A 26,026-nucleotide genomic window follows, 5' to 3' on the forward strand; every position below is an offset into this window, starting at 1 on the left:
CGTGTGTAAAAGATTTCTCTCCATACAGCTGTTGAATTAAAAAAAGTGCCTCAACACATAAACACATAACTGCAGCTTAAGATAATTTATAAGCACGCCAAGCCACTAGGTAGAAGTAGACTTTTTTTTTTGCAGTTATTTTGAAAAATGTAACAACAAATTTTGCGAGGAAAAAAAAGTTAAGCACAAAACCAAAGGTAAGGGAAAAAAGAAGCCTGATAGTGGATAAAGGAAGCAGAGTTGCATTTTATCTTTCCCCACTACGATCATAATCTTGTCCAAAGTGGAGCTGTGTGATTTTGTGTCAGAAGCAGAGCAGGTGAGCAACATACCCACAGTCAAGCAAGGCGAGAGATGCTTGCTTGAGGTATGTGTGTGAGTGAGGTCTTATGATTGTTATAGTTGGCAAATCTCCACTTTGGCTGGAATTTTTAGACTATTACGTCATAAATGGGAAAACAAATGGGGCCGTGTGGAAGACTGGGTAGAATGCAGATCCTTACCTCACAATTTCAAGAAATCTGGCTATGTGTAGACTAGGTCTGAGACTAGTCTACAGTGCTGGCTGCAACCTTTAGTTCCGACCATCTGATGGGGTTCTGCTATCTTATTTGTCAATGGCAAAATCATTTGAAATTAATATTGACCCAAAACATTGATCTTTATGACAATCGCTGACTTGCTCATACGCAAAGTGTTGTGGAGTTTAGTTTGACAAAGAACTTTGCTTTATGGCAGGCTACATCAGCGTCTTTTTTGCTATCGTCAGATGTGGGTACAGTCACAGCTGATTGCTTCTCATTTATGTGGCGAACTAAACTTGAGTTGCTTCTGTGGTATACAAACTCTTTTTTGCAAAGCATATCACACACATATCACATCAAAGGTGCCACAAGTTTAATTTTTCATTAATTGGACAGACAACGCTAACATGCACTCCATTTTCACTTCTTCCTTTTGCTCCTCGAATCGCACTTCCACCCACAAAAAACCCCATCAAATCAAACTTAACTCAATTAAGTGGACACTCAATCAGTGTCCACTTTGGGGTGTGATTGACCTTTGTTTTCCTGCTCGCAACACCTCAAGCACAAGAAGCCTAATACATAAAAAATGTGGAATTATCATACAGTAAGGGTAAAGTCAGAAATCGAAATTTGGATTATAAAGCAACTTAAAAATGTCGTTAAATGAGTGCAAATAATGTGTTATTTTGATACCCTATTCTACACCATCCTCAGTCGATACAATGATTTATTATTACAATTTCACTTAGCTAGACAAAGTGTACCAAGTTGGGAGCATTTGGGGTTGGAGTGATAAACTTTTATTGGTTGTTATGAATTGTGCTCGTCCTAAAGTAAGATCATTGCCAAGCTGCCCCATTTCATGCCTTTAAAAAAAAAAAAAAGGTCAGATTTTATTGAGGCTCTTATTTTCAGAGCACGGCTTCTTGTTCCACTTTGTACTAAATATCTGTTGTGTCCCTTTCATGTATTATTTATACTGAATGTTATGGCATAGCATTGACTACAACAAAGTTCTGATTTGGGTCAACATCAGAATAAATGGGAAACTCTGTCTTCAGCATCGACGGCATCTTGGATTTCTCCATTTGCTACAAACAGAAGGTTCCATTAATCCGGGCCAAACTAGTTTGCCAGTTAAAGGGCTGCTGTAGAAATCAAAGCAGAAAATAAACGGAGGGAGAGCCAGCATGTAGCACGTGAGCCTTTGGAAACCGCAAGAGTTTTAAATATTTCAACACAATGTACTTGTGTACCTATGAAAAGTAAATAGAGAGGTTTCAAAAACTGACGAGCACATCAAGGCAGTTTCCCTCTGGCACTTTTGAAATGTGTTCTCAGCTGCTGAACTGGCTGTCGCAAAAAAGGCTTTTACAACTTGACATGATCATATTTCTCATTCGAAGACTTTCTTTATTGTTTAATCCAGACAGTTCCATTTTTAAAATTTAAGGGGGGAATTCTAGATTATACTGAGGAAAATACATTATTACAATAACAAAATTAAAGCAAATGAAATACAATTTTAACATTAGTTTCGAGTATTACGTTTTCTTAATAGCATTTGCTATACATCGACATCTATAGAGTAACTTCCCAAGCCCACCCAAGCAGAGTCGATATGATGAGAATATGACCGCTCTTGTTAAAATATTAATAAACAGGGCAACTCCATTTGACTGGAACTGCCAACCAATATTGTTTATACAGATGCAGTAAGAGCTGCAAAGACTACCGCTCAAACTTGCTTGGACCATCTTGCATGAATACAAACATTTGTGACCATTAAAAAGGGTATACAAAACACCTGATCAAATACCAGGTAATTTTGAAAATGTGGTCATGTGGTTATACAAGTGTACACAGTCTTACAAAGGGGATGTGGTTGTGTTCAGAATTAATCTATCCCTTTGTATCGCATGTTAAATGAGAGTTAGCACATACCTGCCACATTTCATTGTGCTTCTGAATAACTCTAAATCTATTTCAGATGTTCTAGTGGGCTTTCCTTTTCTAGTAGCCTTAAGGTTATCTGCCAACCCTTACTACTGCTAAATCCTAATTATCTACGTGCAGTGCTGGTTACTGCTAAGCTTAGTTTCTGCGCGCCGCAGAAATGAGACGCGCGGATTCTCGCCAGAACGCGTTTTGCAGCACTTTATACTCGATGCGGATTTTCCCCCGCCGTCAGCTGATATCCTCCAATAGGTGGCAGTACATAACGTCTATGGCATACAAACAACCCGACTCTATAACAGAGGTAGAGAATCTTTGTAGATTCAAATGCTGTAAGTTCTTCCGAGCTTTTATTAATGGACTCCTTATCTCTCCCCAATTTGAATGCTCTCCAAGAGTTGTTTACGGTATTTAAGTCATTGCAGTCTTTTTCTGCCGAATCATAATGGTTTCGTACCGGCGAACTTCCAGGAGAAATACTTCATCCGCCGCGCGGTAAAGACATTACGGAAGGGACGTGTTGCGGAAAATCTATCCCTCATGGAGGAAAATGGTTACTGAAATCATTTTGACGCATAGAGCCACGCAGAGCTCGTGGACGCGTCAAGGCAAAGCTTTAGCGTGAACAAACAAGACTTGAGTGTCTTTCCCAAGGACAGTTCGAGTCGGGATTCAAACCATTGATCTTTTGGAACACTCTGAGAAAGCCCACGATGTTAGGTTTGTGGCAAACACATTTTTTAGAATCTTAATATTTAATCATAATCATTTGTAATAATTAATTAAGATAGTTATTTATAACACTGGTTATAAGAAAGGTCTTGGTCAGCGTAATGGTCTAACATTTTTGAAACTCTTTTTCTTGGTCTAAATTTTTTGGGAGAGTAATGCCTGGCATTTTAGCAAGCGTATGTAAACTTGTGATATCCACTGCACTTTTCTTGAGTCACTTCATTGCATTGAGAAGCTAAGATTAAAGTGCAATTGCTCTTGCTAATGACAACAAAAGCTGCAGGATTAGTCATGGTAGATTGAGTCAGGTCCTTCGCCCCACACTGCTAATTGAGCTCTTATCTTCTGACCCAGTCCGAAGTGCCATTCAATGTAAATACCATGTCATGTTCATGAGCAAGTTCGCTAAGCTCTTCTCGTTGGACTTCAGTGAGTTCTCATAGACTGCCAGATGTCATTGCAGAGAAAATATTGTCTTTGAATACCCACTGAAGTGCTTGCTTGCTTGCTTTCTCATCAAAAGCATGTTTTTTTTTTTTTTTACCATATATATATATATATATATATATATATATATATATATATATATATATATATATATTGACCTTGAACAACTGACATTTCGCGATATTCAGATGGTGTTTACAAATGTGCTGGTACCCGTGAAGCTTTTCTCATAATCTTGCCTTGAGGCTACTTTCATTCTCATTAAAAAAAAAAAAAAAAGCGACTTCACCCTGTCTTCCTTTTGTCTCATGCATAATTTAAAGGATGAGCGCTTGATGAGAATGGTCTAAAACACATGTGCACACGTTACTATGGGCTAGTAAAGAGTGATACTCTAGCGAGCAGCTGGGGTGAGATATAGGCAGCTGCTGTTTTAATTTTTTTTTCAATGTTACAAGCTCAGCGGAATGATTGAAATCCCTGCTGTCAGGTGATATGGCAAGACGAGTGCCTCTCTAAGCAGAATAAACACTCAGGTGGGTTTGATATAGGAAAGGTCACACACCTATTAAAAATCAAACATATGTCATGTTTACTTTTCAATACAGTGTATTTAATACAGGTGACTTGCCATAATTGTTGTACTTTGCCACAGAGTAATATAGTCTAATTCATGTTCAAGAGACCAATCTTCATCGCTCATCATCTTTGAAAATTGTATCTAATTGGTATTTTTTTTCAAGGCAAAACAAAAAGTTCTATGGAAACAAAATTACAACTATTGTTTATTATTGTCCGAAAAATATGGTATTTGTTTTTCCCGGGTGCTGTGACAATTTGCTTGAACAGAAAATTGCATCTTTATACAAAAATGTGTTATAAAAACCTGTCATTTGAACTTTTAAAACTAAATATTGGTGAAACACATCACAAAAGACATAATGTTTGAAATATATCAGCCATATCAGTCCCATTGGCGGTGACATTGGCAATGCTATTCATATCGCAAGCCAACGGGCGCTTCCAAGATGGCGCTTCGGGGAGAAAAGAACAGCTGAAAGAAGTGGTTTAAAAATACCGGATAGCTTTCCTTTGGGGGACCAATGACTCATTACCCAGACGGGCAGCAAAGCAGGAAGTGCTGTCAGATGGGTCGTCCCGCAATATAGCTGTTCCCTAAATGCGCCATTGTGCATTACGCTTGAAACGCTACGATTGTTTAGAAGCTGAAAAACACAGAGGGAACTTGGACGAAAAAATGGTTGCTCCACACCTCTTTTTTGTTCCAGCACTAAATAATAGATTGGGCAAGACCTCTCCAATGTGAAGTTGGTATCTTACCAAGACATTTTGGACAGCGCTGTTTTCGACTTTGTGGGAGCGGCCTGATTCAACGTGACTGTGCCCACTGCACAGAGCAAGGTCCATTAAGGCATGCTTGGATGAGTCTGGTGAGGAAGACTTGGCTGGTCCAGATTTTTACGTCAACACCAAACAACAAAAGCGTTAACCAGGCCCTTTCGCCCAACATCCTCTCGTAAATGGATCAAGCGAATCCCAATGACACACCTCAAAGTCTTGAACAAGATGCTAGATGTTGTTTTCATTTCCTGTGCATCAGACAACATTCCCAATTCATTTGTCCATATACCGAAAGATTAAATCCAGCAAAGTCACCATTTTTCCTGAAGTGATTGCTATATGTTGCCTCCTGTCCTCCGAGGAGCAATAAAAGTAGATAACCTGGCCATACTTTGCTGGGATAGTGCGGCGACAAGGTGACTTGCCACTATTGGATCTTTACTCTTGGCTTATCTGATGCCTTCCGTGCCATGAATTGTGAAATGGGAAGCTCAAACGTCAGCTGCTATCTTGTTGGATGCAAGCCAAGTTGCTGTGAGGGAGGTGTTTCGGAGAGATGAGAGGGCAAGCCAAGGGGGTATGTGGGAACTCAGCCTTGGATCATCCCTCACTTGGGAATTAGTGTGCACGAATGATGACTTCTCCCATCAAGGCAGCTTTGAGTTCGGGTGCGACCTTTGCAGTAACAAAGGTGACTGATTTGTGGACGCCTTTGATGTAAAGAGCCACCCTTATCAGGCCAACAGAGAGGAAGACGAGGAGATAGCCAAGAGGCTTAGGGAGGGAAATGTGACAGATTCTTTAGCTAGGTGGAGACCTTCCAAAGCTCTTTGTGTCCTCACTTTTTCCATTACTTTATTCTCTGCAGGAAAAAAAAAAAATCTATTTTCCTGCAGCAAAGGCTGCGGCGGCATTCAGATGACTGGTAAATAATGCACAGGTTTTTTTTCCCCACTTTTATTCTTACAGAGGAGGGAAAACTCATTGTTAGGCAATAAGTGAAGTGGTCTTATCAAACCAGCAAGGCCACAGTTGGTTTTATTCACATTTTGCAAGGCAAAAGTTAAGCTGTATTATACTGTATTATTTTCGTTTACTAAAATAAGATGATTTATTTATATTATGACTGAACACCTAACAATAGTACAAGATGTCTAATTTGAGTGAATGAGGACATGTGACTAATGCTGTCATGTCTCGGCATGGTGAACGGAGGTGTGAAAGGAAGGTGCACAAAAAATGCAGGGACTGTGAGGGATGTGCTCAAAAAAGGATGATTTAATCAAAAATTAAGGCAGAATGGCACAGGAACAATAATGATACAAAGAACAACAGAAAGCTCAAAATGGAAACAAACATATGAGAGGCTACAGGGAATGGACAGTGGACGGGTAACGCTACTCGGGAAAGATGGCAACTCGGACGTAAGGACAGCAAGGGAAAGACAATGACATGTGACATCCACAAGACAATAACCCGACAGCTAGCAAAAGCAACACTGGAACTTAATTACACTGACACTAATTAGGGAAACGCAAAACAGCTGGACAGTCAGGAACGGCGGGGGAACTTGATTGGTAGACACACAGGGGCCCGGTAATCTAGATAGGTGGACAAAATCATACTAATGACAGACAAAACCAAAACTTTCCAAAAATAAACCCACAACACAACAAAACCGACCAAACGCGACAAGTGCAGTCAAATGATAAAAAAAATGAGGGATTGATTCATTAAAATCTATACTGTACTTGGTTAATCAAATGATTGTTTTCTCTTATATTACCTTTTTTTTTTTTTAATTTCAATACGTTGTGTTATTGTGGCAGCTCAAAAGACTGATATACAATAAAATGAAAAGTGACTACCTGTAAGTCATTCATTTTCTTGAACATATGACATTGTAACCTTTAACCTTCTGTTACCTTTGAGACTAGTCCCAACTGCTGGCTGCAACCTTTTATTTCGACAACCAGGTGGAATGGTGCTGGCTTCTTCTGTACATCTCCAAATAATGAGAACAAAATAAAACTATAGTCATCTTGTTCATTCCTGACCCGCCCACTCCTAGTTTAGTTAGTGTTGAGTTTGGCAAAGAGCTTTGGTGAGGCTCGCTACATTAGCATCGTTGTTGCTATCGTTAGCTGTGGCTGCAGTTGCAGCTGGGTGCTTTGCATTCATGTGGTCGGCTAAACTTGATCAGTTTCTGTGGGAAAGACGCTGCTTCTTACAAAGAATGAGTATCATGCTAGCGTTATCAAAGGTGTTGTTGGGGTTAGCATTCATTTGACAACTTTCACACGCTCCTCACTTTACGTCTTCTGCCCTCCCACCCATAACAGGAGCCTATCTGTTTATGCCAAACACAATAAAAGCCAATTAGTGTTCATTCCAGTGTGTGATTGGCAGTATTTATCCAACCCCCAGTAACTCAAGCACAAGAGGCCCAATACATATATACGAATCTAATCCGATCTGTTAAAAATTAAAAATGAGATTAAAGTGATTAAACAAAAAAAAAGTCCAATTAATTTGTTGATTTGACAGCCCTGATTGTCACAAATGAGTTTGAAACACGCTGATGTATTTCTGTCTCTTCTCTCCATTCACTATTTTTGATGCTTCAAGTCAACCATTCTGAATGAATTGATCTTTCATCATTCCAGTTTCGAGCCTTCCATGTATGAGCCATGCCTCAGGTCCTATCAATGACCAAATCAATAACTAAATCAATCCATAATATATATGTATATGAAACATGATATATATATATATATATATATATATATATATATATATATATATATATATATATATATATATATATATATATATATATATTCTTTTTTTTTTAAACCATGTTTTATCCTCCCATTCGTCAATGTCCTCCATCTACTCATCTGTCCAATGGATTCATAAGGAATTTGAATGTAACTTACATTTGCCAATCTAAACATTCACCAGAACATGAATATGATATGAACAAGCAAAGTTTGTTAAACTTATCTTCCCTTATACACACAAGCTATGTCACAAAAATCCAGGACTAATAAATGAGTGGAAAAAAAAAGAAAAACTAAATATATAAACATAATTAGATATAAATCAAATATAAACGTTCTGCTCTCATATGAATTTAACTTCATACTAAAGTTCATGTCAGCATGGAATGTTATTCAGATGAGGTCACAGTTCTAAGTGTGTCCTGGAGTCATGTGGTTAGCAACCCGCTGTTAGTTTGAATGCTAATGAAAGCTTATCCCTGCGAGGACGAAACAGCAATTTTTTGCTGAGTGGTTCTTTCCTTGTCAAATGGTGACCCATAAACAGCCATTCACTGAGTTAACTGCTAATATCATTCTTGCTTGCTAATGGGAAAAGCAGGCATTATTGTCCTGGTTGTGGAGTTTGCATGTTCTCCCCGAGCCTGCCTGGGTTCTCTTCAGGCACTTCGGCTTTTTTTTTTATATATAAACGTCTATCCACAAATTAAAATGCTCTGGTGGGTAAATAATTTTAAAACATTTAGAAGCTGTGGTGTAATCGACACTTTGAATGTTGCCAAGGGTGCAATTGAGCATGCTTGTGATTCAGTCCAATATACAGCAAGACCATTGTCCATTTCTTTTCTTCCAGGCCACTGATAGTCCATCATTCCCATTTGGTGTGGAATGAGAAACGGACTTATCTGGGGCATTTTATTTTTTCTCAGTTCAGCTTCTTGCAAAGTAAAATCCCTCAAAATAAGAACAATAAAAGCGAAAGTCAAGATTGAGTGTGCCCAAAAAAAGAAAAAATAACTTCCTCACAGCAGTGTGAGTGTAATTGGTAACTTCTTTCCCTGGTGAGATGAATAGCTTAAAAACAAACAAGGGGTCATTCACGGGAAATAGCTTGACACTATTCGGCTCTGGAGGATTTGATCTGTTGATCTTTTAAATGGAGTTGAGCCTATTTCTAACGATATAGGATAGGCACCAGCAAACCTCCGACCCTTGTGAGGACAAGCGGCTGTAGAAAGTAGATGGATAAATGGAACGATGAATTGGAGGAAAAGTTCCTCAAACTTAGGACTGCTGCTCATTTGAATAACATGCTGACATCGTTTTCAGCATGAAATATAAAAATGAGCAAGAGATGAAAAACCATTCACACACCCAATTACATCTAGAGACAATTTAGTGTGTCCAATACACCTGCCATGCATGTTTTTGGAATGTGGGAGGAAACCGGCGTGTCCAAACAGAAGCCACACGGTCATGGGAAGGACATGCAAACTCCACAAAGGAAGGCAGGGGCTACCTGGAATTGAACCTGGGACCTTTGAACTATGAGGTAGCCATGTTAACCGGTCTGCAACTGTGCCACCCTTTATTTATTTAATACTTGGGCAGTTTTGGTCCTCTATACTGTACAACAATAGCGACCAATAGCAGACCAGCATTGTAGTCACGCATTGCATGGAAGCAGTTTGACAGCAATAGTTAATAAGTGCAATTACCTAAACACACCAGAAGATGGAGGCAAAACAACACAGAGACAGCCAACCCCTTAGGGTCATGACAGTTGTTTTTGTCGCAAATCGGGGAAAACACGGTAAAAAAAACTCAGTATTCCACGTCGCAACATGAAAATAATGTACGCCAGGGATGCTGTAACACGGGGTCCACTGTACTTATTAATTATCTGTGCAAACTTAGTTGTTCCATAAATAATCCATTCATTCGTGAGTTTCGCTAAACGGTACAGCAAAACACTCTAAAAAGGTTAATCCATCCTCTTAGAGAAGCACAAATACTGGCCTTATGCATTTAGGATTGCGAAAGACATTTCAAGGTGACAAACGTTTTCGAAAGCCTACAACATTTTAAATGCAACATTTAAAAGAGGCTATACACTGCTAAGAATGCCTCTCCTGATAGAATGTGGAGCAGCAAAAATAGGCCTGTTGTTATCAACATAAATACTTTGATTTCAAGGAGATGAATGTGAGGGAGAGTTTAGTTTTTTATTTTTTCATGTAAACATGCCTCCAGGGCTACACACGCCTCCGCAATAAATTGAGGATTTAAGAATGAGTTAGTTGTTTATATGCATAGATGAAAGTGGAGATACAATTGGATCCGTTTTGTGTCTGTGTGTTTGTGGTCCTGCCATTGTATGGCTGATGAGTCATGGACCCTAAGAGATGAAGGATAAACAACAACAATCATTGACCATGTTGCACATTTAAATTCAACACTGATATATGTGCTGATAGTCTAAAAGAATGCAAGGAAACAAAATATACCTTCATGAAGTGACAGGGGAGTCAATGAGATTACGAAGTGGCTTCCAATGCACAGCTCTTCACATTAGCAGAAATCAAAATATTAAAAATCTCAAGGAATTTTGTTCACAGTATTTACTCTAGTGTTGCTGCATTTGGCACACGTATGGCACATTTTAGTCTCTGTAGTCTCGGTACAAGAACCCCACATGTGTTCCAACATATTTTTTGACTGATTTAACATTCGGCATTGGCGAGAAAACTGCTTCTATGCGTGAGTGCTTTCATGTGTGTCCCACTGTAAATCCCATCCATGTTTGCAAAGTTGAGTCTGGCTAAAACGACTGCATGAGACCCATTATTCTGCATAGTCAGCGGGGGAGTCCAGCAGAGTGGAATATTGCCCAAGTGAAGACACGGCGGTTGAATATATTATGACAGTAAAACGTGTGACTATCATGGTTTGTCTTGTCAAGTTTTATCTCCAACTCCCTTCTGCACTGGTTACATTTCCTCGGAAAATTGTACAGAAATATGGAGCAGCCAATGTGAAGTAAACATATTTGACTGGCAAAGGACAAGATATTGAAACATGAATGCCTACTTGTAGAAGATTTGCTGAATAACATTTTTTGCCCATCACGCTAATGGACACTGACTTGCTCATGCAGGATCGGAACAATAATAAAACTTTTATAAGTTACTAATATTTTACTCACTTAAACTGTGAAGTTATAGTCCTCACGCTTTTATTCTTAACTTGCAAATTATTTTCTCTTAATGTCACAAAATATGGATGCCCATACACATACCCCTTGTCCTTATTAAAAAAAAAGACCAAAAAAAAAAAAAAAAAAAAAAAAATATATATATATATATATATATATATATATATATATATATATATATATATATATATATATATATATATATATATATATATATATATATACAACTATACAAATTATACAATTATACAAAGATTATACAACATAATCTTTTTTTATCAGTTATCATTTATTTTATCTTTTTTTTATATTTATTTAAAAGCATATAATTGCAAGTACTCAAGTATTTTTTTCATAGTTTTAGCTTCACATTACTATCCCGTGTTGACTTCATACTGTCAGTTTAATAAATAAACAAACAAATAAAAATCAACTTTTGAGCATTATTTTGGCCAAAAAGTAAAACACTGATAATGTTTCCCCTCAGCTCTTTTTTTCAGGGGTAATGTAATTGGGAATTTATTTACAGGGCAGCATTTCCACTGCTTTGATTGTTAATGTCTGCTATATTATGCGCCTTGCATTTTTTATGAACATCTCCATTGATGCAGCTTCAAACTCATGAAGCGACTTGATCAAATAGTGAGCAATAAAAAATGAAAAAGAGAGAAATAAACGGCCATGAGATACCTCATAAAAGTCTCGGGCTATAAAATAAGGATTTGGCAGAGCAACTGAGAAACGAAAGGTCACCAAATGAAGTGTTTAAATTTCAAAAAGGTTATCTTTTCAAGCAAAACAAACATCGGAGTGCTCGTTTATCAGCTCCTCTGTAAACATAGGACAGTTTTTGGAGACGAGACAAAAATCACATTGCAGAGGGCGTTCTCATATTTTTCCCCTAGCTAAACAGAATCCTCAGAGAGGAATGCTCCGATGGGATTCAAACACCTATAGTATATAAGGCAAGAGTACTAGTCAAAACCTTGCACACACATTTAGATTCAAGGAGTGTCAAGAGAGAGAGAGAGAGAGAAAATAAATAACATAGAGCATGCAAACTAAAAAAGCAAACTAACTGCACACCTGGACAAAACAAGTGATTAGTGGGAGCTGGCAGGGCTGACAAAGACAGGTTGAGATAAAAACCCTCACAATTAGACCAGATATTAACAAGGAACAGCGCAGAAAAACATGGCATTACATTAAAACAAAACAGACTATAATCTAAACCAGTGGTCCTCAACCTTTTTAATTTTCAACCATATACCCACTCACAAGTGCAAAGCACTTTTGGATTAAAAAAAAAAAAAATGAGTGCTATATCATTTGTGTCTGATATGTTAAACATTGAAAATACCTTTGTAGTGGTATATCAAAGTGTATTTTATTTCAGAACACCAGAATATAGATTGCAGGACATCATCTGTTTTATTTCTGTTTTATCTATCGGAAAATCCAGTCACAATGGCAATCTTAACAAAGGTAAAGGCATACAGTACAATGTTTTTAAAAGCAGTCACTAAAATACAATTTGGCATTAAGTTACTTCATTGTTCTAATTCATTTGCTATTCATTCAAAAAGAAAGCCGTACTATTCCTGTCATGGCATTAAAAAGCATTATATAAATTCCAAACTATAAACCATGACTTTTCCCCCTACGTTTTGAACCCTGCGGCTTTTACTATGATGAGATTTATTAACAATTTTTTTTCTACAGTGCTTCAAGCACTCACACAATCCCATGCCATCTGACCAATGAAATTACCAAATATGTCACAGTGGACCGATGATACTGTCCAAGTTCCACCATCATATCGAATATTCATCAGCTATTTGCGGTGCACACATGAGGGAGGAGAAGGGATAAAAGAAAGTCAAACAGAAAAATAGCATACTCGAAAGGAATATGCCGCTGTGGTTATGTGAGGGCTGATTGAGAGCAAAAATATGCATCCTTTGTTGAGCTTCATGAGCATAGGGAAATGTGTAATAAATACAAACATTTCTAGTGCTACCCGGGTCTCAGCCTGTCAGCAAACGTGTCTCGTGTGACGAAAAGAGTGTTTGCGAAATGTTCCAAGACGCTGTGTATTTACAATACTTGCTATCAACATTGTTTGGCGAGGGAAAAAAGTGTTTAATGGTGTTGTTCTTGCAGTTATGTTGTCCAAAATTTCCAATAAATAAGATTTACTAATACCACCAGAAACCCTGCTAAAATGTGTCTGTTTACGGTTTGTCTTTAATTTCTGAGGGTTATATTTTTTAAGACTGAAACGATACAAAAATATATATAGCACAATTAGAACACATTGTTATTCACGATACAAACAAATAAACTAAACGTTCATACAGAGTACAAAATGAATTGTACTAACAGACACGCATATCACTTATAAGGAAATCAAAACACAACTCACAAGCGATGCTTTCGTGACAAAAGTAGCAAATGGAAGTTCCGTAAAGATTGGAAGCTGTCGAGCAGCTGTAAACAGAGAAACTAATGTCTTGTTCATTTGATGTCGTCACTGCACTGTGAGCTGGAGACATCATGTGATTAAATCAGCCTATCGTAATAAAGCTCGGAATGAACTGAAATTAAATCAATTACTCAAAAGCGGCTGAAGAGGGAGGCAAAAAAAAAAAAACAGAAACACTAGCAACTCTTACAGGCCATGACAAGTTCCATTTTTCGGGTGCAGCCTGGTACCAGTTGATCCATGGACCAGTCCCTTCACAGACCTGCAGGGGTACACATAAACCCATTTGAGAACTGAAAAATTGAGAGTAAACAATTGAGATCCAAGCAAAAACACACGTTACAAAATTTAAAGAATAGGTTAAGTTTTGCAATTGAAAGTAGAATTTCTCCTTTGCTTGATTTGAACGTTTGACTGGAAAACTATAGTTTTTGGCTTATGGAGATATGAAAGCATGCACTTGGCTCTTCTTGAAAGAAATACTTTCAAATAGTAATATAGTCAACTTGAACTAAAGTTTGAAAACACTTTGAAAAATGTGTCTTCATTATCATCTTTTCAGTCCAGTGCTTACTCATTTTGGACAAAGACAAAGCGAAGCCACTCGCAAACTTGAGGAGTCTTTAGACTGACCCTGCCAAAATCATGTTGTGACGTCCACCTTGTTCTCCACCCGCCCACTAGAATCTATCGGGCACAATCGCCTTTAGCAAAGACACACTACAATGAAATTCCAAAACGCTTCAGCACTGATTGAAGTGTGCCCTCCGGTCAGACCACCTCCACTTGTGTTATCATCATCACCGTATGAAACCGTCTCGATTTTTATTTGCGGAGATGTTAGCATTATCTTGGGCTCTAATGTGATTTTCACTGGCACTTTTGTGCTTTTAAAATGTCGTTCATCAGAGTTCATTCCGGCTCATTTGGGAACTGTGATTGCTCACGGTCCTCACTGGAAGTGGATGCTGCATAAAACGGAGTGCTTCAAAGACCAGCGCCATGCTTTCTCTATTCAACTCTTTCATATTGTATGACACCCGATTGTAAAGGTTTATAACGGTGTAAAATATAAGGTGCAAATGTATTTATGAAACTGTCTACCCTTGAAAGACGGCGATAAATACATATAGATTAAATAAAAATACCATGACGTTGTCAAACAGGTAAAGACAAATTCTCATGTCTATGACTTTAGCACTGCATAGAGCCTGATTTCTTAATTGTGCAGATTATAGCCTCAAACACAATGTGAGGCTTTGCAGCAAACACACACACACACACACACACACACACACACACACACACACACACACATACACACACCGAGACCAAAGTAGGGCATTGGACTTTTTGTTCCTCTGTGGCTCCAGCAGTCCATCTGGACACCTTCAAAAGCTCGTGCATCGCAGATAGTGTTACTACTCTGCATAGTGTATGGTTTCATTACACTGAAATAGGTAATAAAAAAACCAATACACAATTTCCATCGGCTTTAGTATGAGGGCATCTTATCTTCTGCTCCCTTAGTTGATAGTCACAATGATCATATTTTCGAAAATCATAACCTCCACTATCAAAGACAGTTTGTCAACATGAAATTCCAAATATAAGCTTGAAAAAAAAAACAAGCTCTCATCCCAAATAATACAAATTAAACTTGAAATACCTACCAAAGAATGTGCATCACCACTCAGATGAACATGGAATCTTACAGGCTGCCAATCACACTTTTTAAACAATTTCTCAACACTCTTCTAAAAGTGGAGATTATAACAACAATTCTTGGAGCCAATCTATAAATGGCATTGTGATTATCGGAGTCTGGAACAGATTTTTTTAAATTTCCTGTCTTTGAAATCCAAACAAAAAAGACTGAAATTGACCAGAATATATATATATATATATATATATATATAATTTTCCTATAGGGTTATGTATAGTAGTTTATCCCTTGGTGTAGCAGTTACTATGCAGTTGCTATGGTCCTTTTGTCTGCTTTAATTTGTCTACACTTTGCTTTATTATGTCATATTGCATACAGCATTCAAGCGCGAGGTTCTCAGTGATGAAAATCAAACCATCAATCTCAACTCAGGTTGTCTTCCTATTTTTTTTTTTTCTTTTCAAAATCTAGTTCTGAGTCGAGTTTCTGCATCTAGAATTCTGAGTTATGTTTTCTAGGTTTATTTTTTAAAGGCTCATGTTTAGCAGGTGGTAACGTTGCATTTCTGTGGATAGAGTTAATACTTTTCTACCTGGCATGGTAAAAGTTTAGACATTCCAAAATTGTATTTCCGAAACAAAAGTGTTTAGTACGCTGGCAGCATCACACAGCAGTATCATGCTGTTATCACTAACAAATTAAAGTAGAAGCAGCATCTTCAGGTCGGTTTGGAGCCCGAGCCTGATAAAAACATTGGCTAACTTAGGAGGTCAGGAAATCACTCAGGGACTTGATGATAATTTGATGGTATTTGCTGAAAGGGGAGAACTCTTCACTTCCACTTTCCCATTCAATTTTTCACCAGTCAAGGGGGTATTCAATCCGACAGCACTTTGATTGCAAGCTCATTCTTTTGCTGTCAGGACATTGCCATCTCAATGCCTCTACTTAACTACATCCATTTTACCCATGTGACAAGATCTGCCTGTCAGTATTATCCTGAAGTAGTTCTTGCGCTTTCTTCTTTATTGATTTTCATCTTTTCCATTGGAACACTTCTTCTCTGTATGTGCATGTGGTCCCCCTGTTGACACGAACATGCACACACACACACGCACTCATGGTCCTGCCAACCAGCGCTTCCCTCAGATATTCATGAGCCATCTGCTTGGGCCAGTGCTGTGTCACATGTGTGTCAAACAGGACCTCATCTGTCCCCTCCCCTCATCTCCAATCCGGCCATCTAATCGTGTCCTCATCTGCATTCCAAGAGTGCCATTAATGCCCCCGCAATATTCCATTGTGCCCCACTGCTCAATCATGTCCTACATAACCCGTTTGATCTGACGCGTGCAACTTCATTTAAGAGCAGCGTCTGCTTCATCGATGTCGTGAGGACACGCAAAGTCAATGTATATCTGCGAGTGTGTGTCTATAAGTGTATTGACAGGATCATATGAAGACACATCATATCGAAATATATCAAATACTTGTCAACGTACATTCTTCACAATGATTGGTTTGATGCCAAAACTAGCTAGTAAATCGTTAAAAAAATGTTTAATCTGTCTTTATCCCCAATTACAAAAACAGATGAAGTTCTTTGTGACGAGGGAAAATACGTCATAAAGAGTACACCATGTCTTTCACACCCCTTTCTTAAGGAATATGACCTTCTTAACAACCTGTACACTTTCTGGAATAGTCCATTTCTGAGACATTTTCACAGCTTTACGGGCAAAGAAGAGTTCAAAGGAAACTCGCTTCAAATATATTTCCAATTCTTCCATGACCGCCATGCTTAATCCTCCCTCAAATGTCAAAAACGGTGAATTTTCAGAGATTAATTTTATGTAAAGTATTGCTTTTCTTCTTGGGAAAAAAAAAAAAAAAAATCACTGTTCATAACTTGACAACTAACCCTGAACAAGGAAAAGCAGGCAGCTTAAAGCTTAAATCAATTCATAACTAATATTAGTACATATGATACAAAATAATAACACCAAATAGTGTACCCTTGCTATAATGTGGTTCGTCTTTTGTGGCCTCGCCATTTCACAGATCTTTTTAAGCACAATTTTTGTACCTACATTAAAGTATACAAAAGTATAAACCTCAGAAGTGTCTCGACAAACAGTGAGAAGATGTCTGCCAAAAGTGTGTTCAGCCTTAAAGGCCCATAGACGTCAAACCCCAGTCCATGGAGACAGTGCCTCGCATGTTTTTTTAATGTTTTTCTCTCCTATACATCTAAGCTTGCGATCATATCATGAATAAACAAACAAAAAAATACAATAGAAAATACAGAATTACAAAGAGAAATGAAAAACAAACACACACATGTACTATATGTATGCAATAATAACCAAATACACAGTATCATACATGAAAAACAACTACAGAAACATGTATATACAGTATTAAATGAAGACACAGTATATAATAAATGAAAGCAAGTAAACAAAAACATATACAGTAAAAAATGAGAGGACATACAGGAAAATAAACTAAAAAAATAAAAAAATAAAAAACAAATGAAAAAACAACAACGACTTCACAGAGTTGGCTTCTCACATTTATTTTTTGGGAATGTATCCCCAAGCAATAAACAGAAGAACATTGTGCTACCTCGACCCTCTGACTGATTGTTTTCTGCCCGCTCTTTGGGACGGAGGGCCAAATGTATTGATTTGACCCCTGACAACTTTGTAAACATGCCAAAATAACCAAACCTACCCTGTGCACAGGGAAATAAAAAGAGCATGAAGTAAATTAGAGGAAGCACAATTAATTTGCTTCTGCTTTTGGCTTGTCCAAATACTGTAGGTGTTGTAACATGATTTATTTCACGGTGGCAAAAATAAACTCATTCTTGACATCATTCAAAGATGTGAAGGCCATTCAAAGATCTTTTATTTACTGGGCTGGTAGTGAGAAGTTCACCATGGGCACCTCCATAGATAAACTAATAAAATGAATCCATTTTTTAGCGGGCTAGTAGTGAATGAGTTGAGAAAGGCATCAATGTTTTATTCTTTCAGGGTCTAACATTATTGCATGACAGTTATTTGGCCAAAAAGAATTAAAGTTTGGTTGTAAGTGTTTTAATTAGCCGATTCCTACTTTGTTGAGGCGTAATGATAGCATGCTAGGTTTATTTACAATGAGCACCAGAAGACGTCGAGCCCCTGTTGATATGCCAAAGTAAACAAACGAGCGCAGATAAAGTGGTTCATGGAAACCAATAATTGATGAAAATGAAGGCGGTGAAGCTCTGATAAAATGCTTGTCTTATCAAGGTATAAATGTAAATCTTTAAATGGTAATTATGACCCTTACAACTCGGGGGTAAAGCGTCATTTAAAGTAGTCTGTGATCATCCAAGGAGAAATTAGGGCTTCCATTGCCTTTATCTGAAATGGTTTCTCAAAGTTATGCAAATGATGAAAAAAAATATGCGCGCTTGAATGGATTCACACAGATACATAACCTTAGAGGAAGGGATCACAACTTTATTAAATACGGGGTTGCCTCAGAGCAACACAATAACTTACGATTGCAGAAAAAGGCCAGGAGGTCCCGGCGGAGAGGAACGTGTTTCATCTCTGACAGATATGTCGCTTCCACTCGGGGGCCGGGGTGATGAGACTGTCATGTTAGCCACCACTTGCCCATTCCCCGGTGTGTCTGAGTAAAGCTTACCATGATGGACTGGCAGCTCTCTATACCATCCTGGCTTGACCTTTGTCCACTTTGGGGGGAGGAAAAGTGCTGGTTGTGTTTGTTTTTGCACTGGGACAAATCTGTGTTCTAAACTTATATGTAAAAAGGGTCGGCTCACTGCACCCGCTCGGACATGCGCATTCCTGTGGGCATCTCTGTTTTCGGCTTTGTCTACACGCACAGGGTTACTTTTAGACTTGTTTTCACCTCACACCAGGGTCAAGTGAGAAGAATGCCGCATATGATATGCAAGGATGGGAATTGGGAGATTTTGACGATAACGATTCCCTTTAGGATTCGGTTTAATGATTCAATTCTTTATCGGTTCTCTTATTGATTCTGTTATGGAAATATTAGGAGAAAAGCCAGGTAGATTAGCATGCACTCTGTGCATAAATAACTGTGATTAACCGTTCTTAGGTTAATTCTCTTTGATTTTGTTTCGAAATGCAGTGCTATTGTTTGCTTTAGCAGTTAGATTATTTTATGTCTATAAGTTATTTCAATTACAAAGCATAGAAAAATACTTGCTCGTAAAATATTGAAAGTCTTTTCTTCTTTGTGAAATGACACCAGGAAAAAACACATACAATACAGTACAGTGAATATTCACAGTATAGCATTAGAAGATTTTCACCTATTTCCGTTTTGGTGTTTGTTTACTTTGTCTTCCATTTTTTATGGAAAGTGGACCCATTTACAAATCTAACGTTTCTGTACACAAATCTAACAAATCTGTTCGTGTGATCACTCTTCTTTTGACTATTAATACAGGAAATTTAGAATTACCTTTAGAGGAGCGTCAGTTTTTCACAAAAATCCACAACTCATTTTCTGGCTCTTTCCCTATGGCCACAAACGGCAATAGTCCACTGTATATTAAAGGAGGTTTCCCAGGCTGTCATATTTGAAACCTGCATACTGAAATCTTATCCTTATCTTCATGACACTACCCACTCTTTTATGCTGCAGGGCTGGTGTCAGTGTGAGTTTAAGTGTTTCCATGCATACAGTAACACGCCTGCAGCATATTTTGTGTGCAATTTATGCAGTACTCCACAGAAAAGATGAAATTCACATAGATCATCCAGCTTCAGACACTTTTTCGATTAGGTAGATTTATGTTACACTTACAGATAGTCTGGACAGGGACAACCATCTATTTACAGGCAGTAATGAATTGTACACACCCTGTATGCTTTTATACTACGCATTTCAAAAAGAGCCATTTCTCGTGTTTGTTAGATCATATCGCGTCGATAGTGGCTTGGTAGGATCACGTAGCTGCCTGTCGTACAGCTGGCAAGGAATCAATTACCTCGCGATTGACAGATGACCAGCTCCAAGACTGATCTGGCCCTCACTCAATTCAGCTTGCATAAGCGCCAACCTCGGCGGCGACGCCGAACAGGATCAGCGGCATACGGCATAAGATGAATTGCGTGCTGTGACCCCAAAGTTAAGTGATGTTTGTTTTGATTGAGAAATTGTTCTGCCAATCAAATAAAGTATCGGTGAAGTATAGTCATAGCCTGCAACTCTGTCCTCAACTGCCAAGGTCCAATTGTAAATAGTGTTAAGGGTGCAAAGCTATGTACTTTAAGCTGAAGGGCCTACAGTGCCAGTCAAGAGGAAACAAAAGAGGCTCGTCTGCGCACGTTGAGTGATGATTGCTGTTGTACAAAGCTATAGCTCTCTGAAGATATGCCACTGGCAGGGTTTGAAACAGGGAGCCGGTTCTCAGAAGCATGTTTTGACACAGCAGATAGGGTGAGATTAAGTGTTGAAAACAAAACTGGCAGAAGACGATAAGGAATACATTTTGTTTACACCCCTCCATAACCTTACCGTTGTATTTTTAGACTGAGCATCAAAAACAGCAGTAAAACAGACAGGTACAAAAAAAAAAAAAAAAAATCTCTGCCCTTAGTGCCTCCATATACATAGCGGTAGAGTGGTAAAGTTCAGTGTGGTTTCTTGATTTGGACTGGCTAACCCTGACCAGGAAATTGGACTGGTCACATGGGCCCCCTAAAACGCTTCTCTGGGATTCTATGAGCCACTGATTTTATTTTGGGTCAACCAAGTTGTGCATGGTCTTGCACATTTATTCTCAAAGATATGGTGGAGAACAATAGGGGTATTCATTTTAGACCCACCATAAATTTCAATAATATGCAATCAAGCATGTTCTACCACATCAACATATTTTTTTTTTACTATAAAATTGTAGATCAAGTGATTGGAATAATAAATATAAAATATTACATAGGTTGTGTCCATCCTTCAGGTACTTGAATGATAAGACTTTGCGAATGTCGTATAGTAGTAGAGCACCTGTGTGTGCATACCTCAAAATCATTGCATTTTCTTTGTTCACCGCTAGATGGCACTAAATTTTACACAATGTCACTTTAAAGACCTTCTAGTTCTCCATGAGACTTTTAGATTGCTCAGGTCACAGGGTGGTGTGGGTTTAATGATTGATTTCAGAACCAGAAAGAGACAAAATGAACTAGCATTCTGTTTGAGTCCCTAAATAGTGGAACACAGTCCCCAAACAGCTTAGATTTGCGCAAACTTTTAGCAGTGGAGATTGAGATAAAATGGGCTTATGGGAATTTGAGGCGCTTACGCATCCAGTCTTTACTCGCATGTATTCTGAATATACCAAATCATGTTTTTGGATTCATTCAATGTCTAATTTTATGTTAATCAATGAAGTGGCAAAGGTATTTCTACCACTACTTTCCAGCGGCATGCCACAACATTGCTACGATAAGAGTTGACGATTTCGGGACCCACGGACGTTTTGAACTCTCAAAATCTGGCTCCTCCAAGTGCTCAAACAAAAATATAACATCAATTATGGACATATACATACTGGATAAGTGACTGCGGCGGCATAATTGTGGTTGAGTTGACGTCGTTGTGGGCCTAATGCTGTCACTCAAACAGATGCTAACAGAGAAAGGACAATATGCAATGAGAAGAGGAAAGCTGACTTTGACATGTGACGCGTGGGTAGAAATAGCCTGTTAATGAATAGACAGCGGAGAGGGGTTGCAGAAAAAAGGAGACGGCGGAGGAGATACACGGAGCGTGCTGTGCGGTAAAATATTGCTATTGTTAGGCACTGCTGGGAGAAAAAGTGCTGCGATGCAGAAAGAATGGAAAGTCTTGACAGCTTTCCGGTGGCAGTCTGACGGCTGAGCAGGGCGATTGGAGGGAAATTGCAGCAGAGGCCCTCAGCAGGGCCACACCGGGGCTCGCTTTAACAAGTGCACAAATGAGCTGCACCCGCTATACATTGCAGGGAAATGAGAAGAGATGGACACAAGGCTGAGTAAGGCTCATGCGGTTTTTTTTTTTCTTCAGGTCTCAGCACCTGTCAGGGCTGCAAGGTTTGGATTCAAACGCATGCATGGGAGTATATAATAGAACATCTCAGCTCCTTAGACGGGACCTGGATGGGATTTAGAGATTTGGATTTTGTTTCTGCAGCTTTGTGTTGATACTAACGCATGCTTCTGCCACATATGGACCGTGTGAGCAGCATAAGATCACAACCGTTATAGCTCAGCCGTTTTAAACGCTGTGAGAGACCAAATGATTATTCACATAGTAATCCAGTCCGTCTCACTTTCATCACATATGCCTCCATGCCGTAAGCTTAGCTGAATCACACTGATACACAAGCAGGCATAATTAATGCCTGCAAATACAGAATATTCCTCATTTTAAACATAAATGCCTTGAGGGCAAGCTAAGCTCTATGGCCGTATAGCAAATCTCTTGGCCAGCAAGGGTTGCAGCTGCAATATGCTTTGAAACTAACAACACTTGGAGTCTTCATTTCACCTCGTTGCTGACCATGAAAAGTGATCTTTCTAGGAAAAACACAGTTAATCATGTCTTCTACAGAATTGTGGAGCCGTCAATATGGAGAAGGCATTTTGGACAGCCCAACCCCTTTGAATATACTTGCTAATACATCCTTACATACCTGCAAGTACGTTCGAATGTACTTGTAGACTAAATGATAAAATGATATCATTGTTCTAAAAAGGTTTTAGTTTTAGTTCATAATCAGTCTGCTGCCTTGTGGAAACAAAACTGTAACCTAAACAAAAAAAAAAAATAGTTTTTTTTTTTTTCGCGCATGAAAAACTCAATGCTTCATTGCACTATAGGAAAAAAAAACAGTTTTTTTTTGTTTTTTTTTGCATTTAGCCTACACATACGTCCAAAGGTATTTGAAAATATATTTGAATGTTTAAACATAATATGTAAACATATTTTCCTATACGTTTGAACATACCAATATACTGAAATTTATTTGAAATTCCCAACATATTTTCATATACCTTGCCCTGCAATTGGCTGGCAACCAGTTCAGGGTGTCCCCCTCACACTGCCCCAAGTCAGAAAGAGCAAGCCAGCAACCCAAGTGACGATAAGCGGCTAGAGAAAATGGATGGATGGGTTTTCATATGCGTTTGAAAATTCAAACATATTTTCATATGTGTGTTTGAACATACTTGTAGGCTAAAAGGTAAAAATAATAATAATAATAAGTAAATAATGCAAGTTCAACTCAACATCCCACGGCAATATGGGGAGAAAAATGTTGTTTTTAGTATTTACCCTACAAGTGTGTTTGAACGTATTTACATGTAAGTTTAAACATGTATGCAAGTACGTTTGAATCATTGTTGGGAATTGTAAAATCAAGTCTTCTCTTCACTGTGAAGGATGGGACTAGACTACTACTAACACTTTGTGTTTTTTTTGTCATTTCAGGGGGGCGGCTCCTGGTACTGATCATGTGGCTGAACCTCGCACCTCAAAGCGACAGCTGTCCTGCTAAATGCGTGTGCTACAGTGAACCCCGGCCCACCGTGGCGTGCCAGCAACAAGGACTCTTTTCCATCCCTACTGAGATCCCTGTGCGGAGCCAGCGAATCTTCCTCCAGAGCAACAAGCTGACGGTTGTGAGATCCACAAGCTTCAGCTCTTGCCAAAATCTGACCGTCCTGTGGCTCTACTCGAACAACATCAGTCATATAGAGGCCGGTGCCTTCTTTGGCTTGGAGAAACTGGAGGAACTGGACATTGGGGACAATGGCAACCTTCGCACAATCAGCCCGACAGCTTTCCGAGGCTTAACTAAGCTGCACACGCTCCACCTGCACAGGTGCGGCTTGTCAGAGCTACCTGTGGGTGTTTTCCGAGGAATGTTCTCCCTACAGTACCTTTACTTGCAGGATAACAACATTTTAAGCCTTCATGATGACACTTTTCTGGACCTAGCCAACCTTACCTATCTCTATCTGCACAATAACAAGATCAAGATCGTGACTGACAACATGTTCCGTGGTTTGATCAATCTCGACCGCCTGCTGCTACACCAGAACAATGTCATTTTTGTCCAACCAAGGGCTTTTAGTGATCTGGCTAAGCTGAAATCCCTGTTTTTGTTTTTCAACAACCTCACCGTCTTGACCGGGGAAACGATGGATCCCCTTAGCACCCTCCAGTACTTGCGCTTAAACGGTAACCAGTGGATTTGTGACTGCCGAGCCAGGACCTTGTGGGAATGGTTCAAACGTTTCAAGGGTTCCAGCTCCGAGTTGGAATGTGATGTTCCAGAATTCCTGGCAGGAAAGGACCTGAAACGACTAAAGAGCAAAGACTTAGAGGGATGTGTGGAAACGCCTCGAATCCAGACCAATCTCTTCACCTCTAAGGCCCAGTCCGGGAAGTTCCCCTCCACTGAAAACCCTCACGGGGACACGATTCCTCGGTGTTGTCTCGGCGATAACGATAAATCCGCCATCCTGTCCGGCAAGAGTCGCCAAATTACCAACAACCCCTTAAAGGAAAAAGAGAACATGTCCAAGAAATTTAAGGACCCAGAGAGAACAAAAAATGAGACCCAGAACAAGCAGAACGACGGACCTCTTGGAACCTTATCCAACACCTTGGACAAGTCTCTGGAAAATATGAACCCAAGCCTCATTGACACTCTAGAATCTTCTACAGCCTCAAACAAAAAGAAAAAGAAGTGCTCCAAAAAGCCCAGATCAGACACCCACTGCATTAAAGGTCGGGGCGCTACGGTGCGAGCGCTGCACTTTCTCCTCATTCCCACGATCTGGATCTCTCTAGCCATGTCTTAGGACTCCTGATGTGAATCTAAACGCTGGACTGAAGATTGTGGATGCTCATGACAATGATAAGAGATGACACAGGGGCATCTATATCCAGCAGTGACTGAAAAGAGAGTTGCTTCGTTCACCCTGAGAACAAACGAGGATGAAGATAAGAGTGCGTTTGACAAAATGGATGCCTTTACAGAACACTTCAGATTTGATGTACATAATGAATCGGTGCCCAAACTTGTTTGTTCTCTATGTACTGAACTGTATGTGTCGAAGCTACATTTTGGAGATGTCCTCCCTCGTTTCCCCCATAAAAGCTTCTACTGCTTAGAAAGACCACCAAGAGACGGAGTTGTAAAAAAGTACAAGCAATCCGACACAGCAAGCACATGACGAATGTTGGGTCAATTGAATGAAAACAGAGGAACCCTTGCCCCCCCCATTATTTATTGAAAGTGATGCATCTGTTGGGTAATGTAATGTAATGTTAACAAAACTGTTGTTTTATCTTCCCCCATTTTCAGTTTTATTTTCATGAGAGAAAGGCTATATGGGTAGCATTTGCCAAAAGAATGCTGTCAATTTGTTTATTGCAAAGGAACCATAGATATGCATTTTATTTTACTTGTGTACAAGTATGAATATATTATGAATAAAAGTTCTTATTTCATAGATATTCTTCACAGTGTGTTCTTTTTGAGGATTTTTCCGCAGTACCATTTTGACATTTCACGTTGCCTTGTACGCCAACACTGCCGTAACACAATTACCGTGAATATTATTTATTATTATTACCAGAAATCCGTTTATTCAAATAAAGGTCGATGCCATATACTCTCATTTGTTCTGCCTTTAGCCACGATAAGAAGAAATACATTATTAGTGTACTTTAATGGGGTGTGTGCCATTTGCTTTAAAATTAATGTCTTTATCATCAATTACATCCCATACACCCTAACATATTGAT

At 38.9% G+C, this 26,026-nt stretch overlaps 1 protein-coding gene across 1 annotated transcript in view; it reads left to right on the forward strand.

Annotated features, from left to right (window-relative positions):
• Positions 1–25,731, forward strand: part of rtn4r (reticulon 4 receptor) — a 62,641-nt gene extending 36,910 nt beyond the window's left edge. Inside the window, exon 2 of the mRNA XM_088434469.1 lies at positions 23,699–25,731. Coding sequence (XP_088290595.1) covers positions 23,699–25,077 — 1,379 coding nt within the window. The 3' untranslated portion in view covers positions 25,078–25,731. The remainder of the gene's footprint in view (positions 1–23,698) is intronic.
• Positions 25,732–26,026: the final 295 nt, after the last annotated feature.

The sequence above is a fragment of the Hippichthys cyanospilos genome, chromosome 1, assembly GCF_059441005.1.
Source record: "Hippichthys cyanospilos isolate Australia breed blue-spotted pipefish chromosome 1, RoL_Hcya_1.0, whole genome shotgun sequence".
Lineage (NCBI taxonomy): Eukaryota > Metazoa > Chordata > Actinopteri > Syngnathiformes > Syngnathidae > Hippichthys > Hippichthys cyanospilos.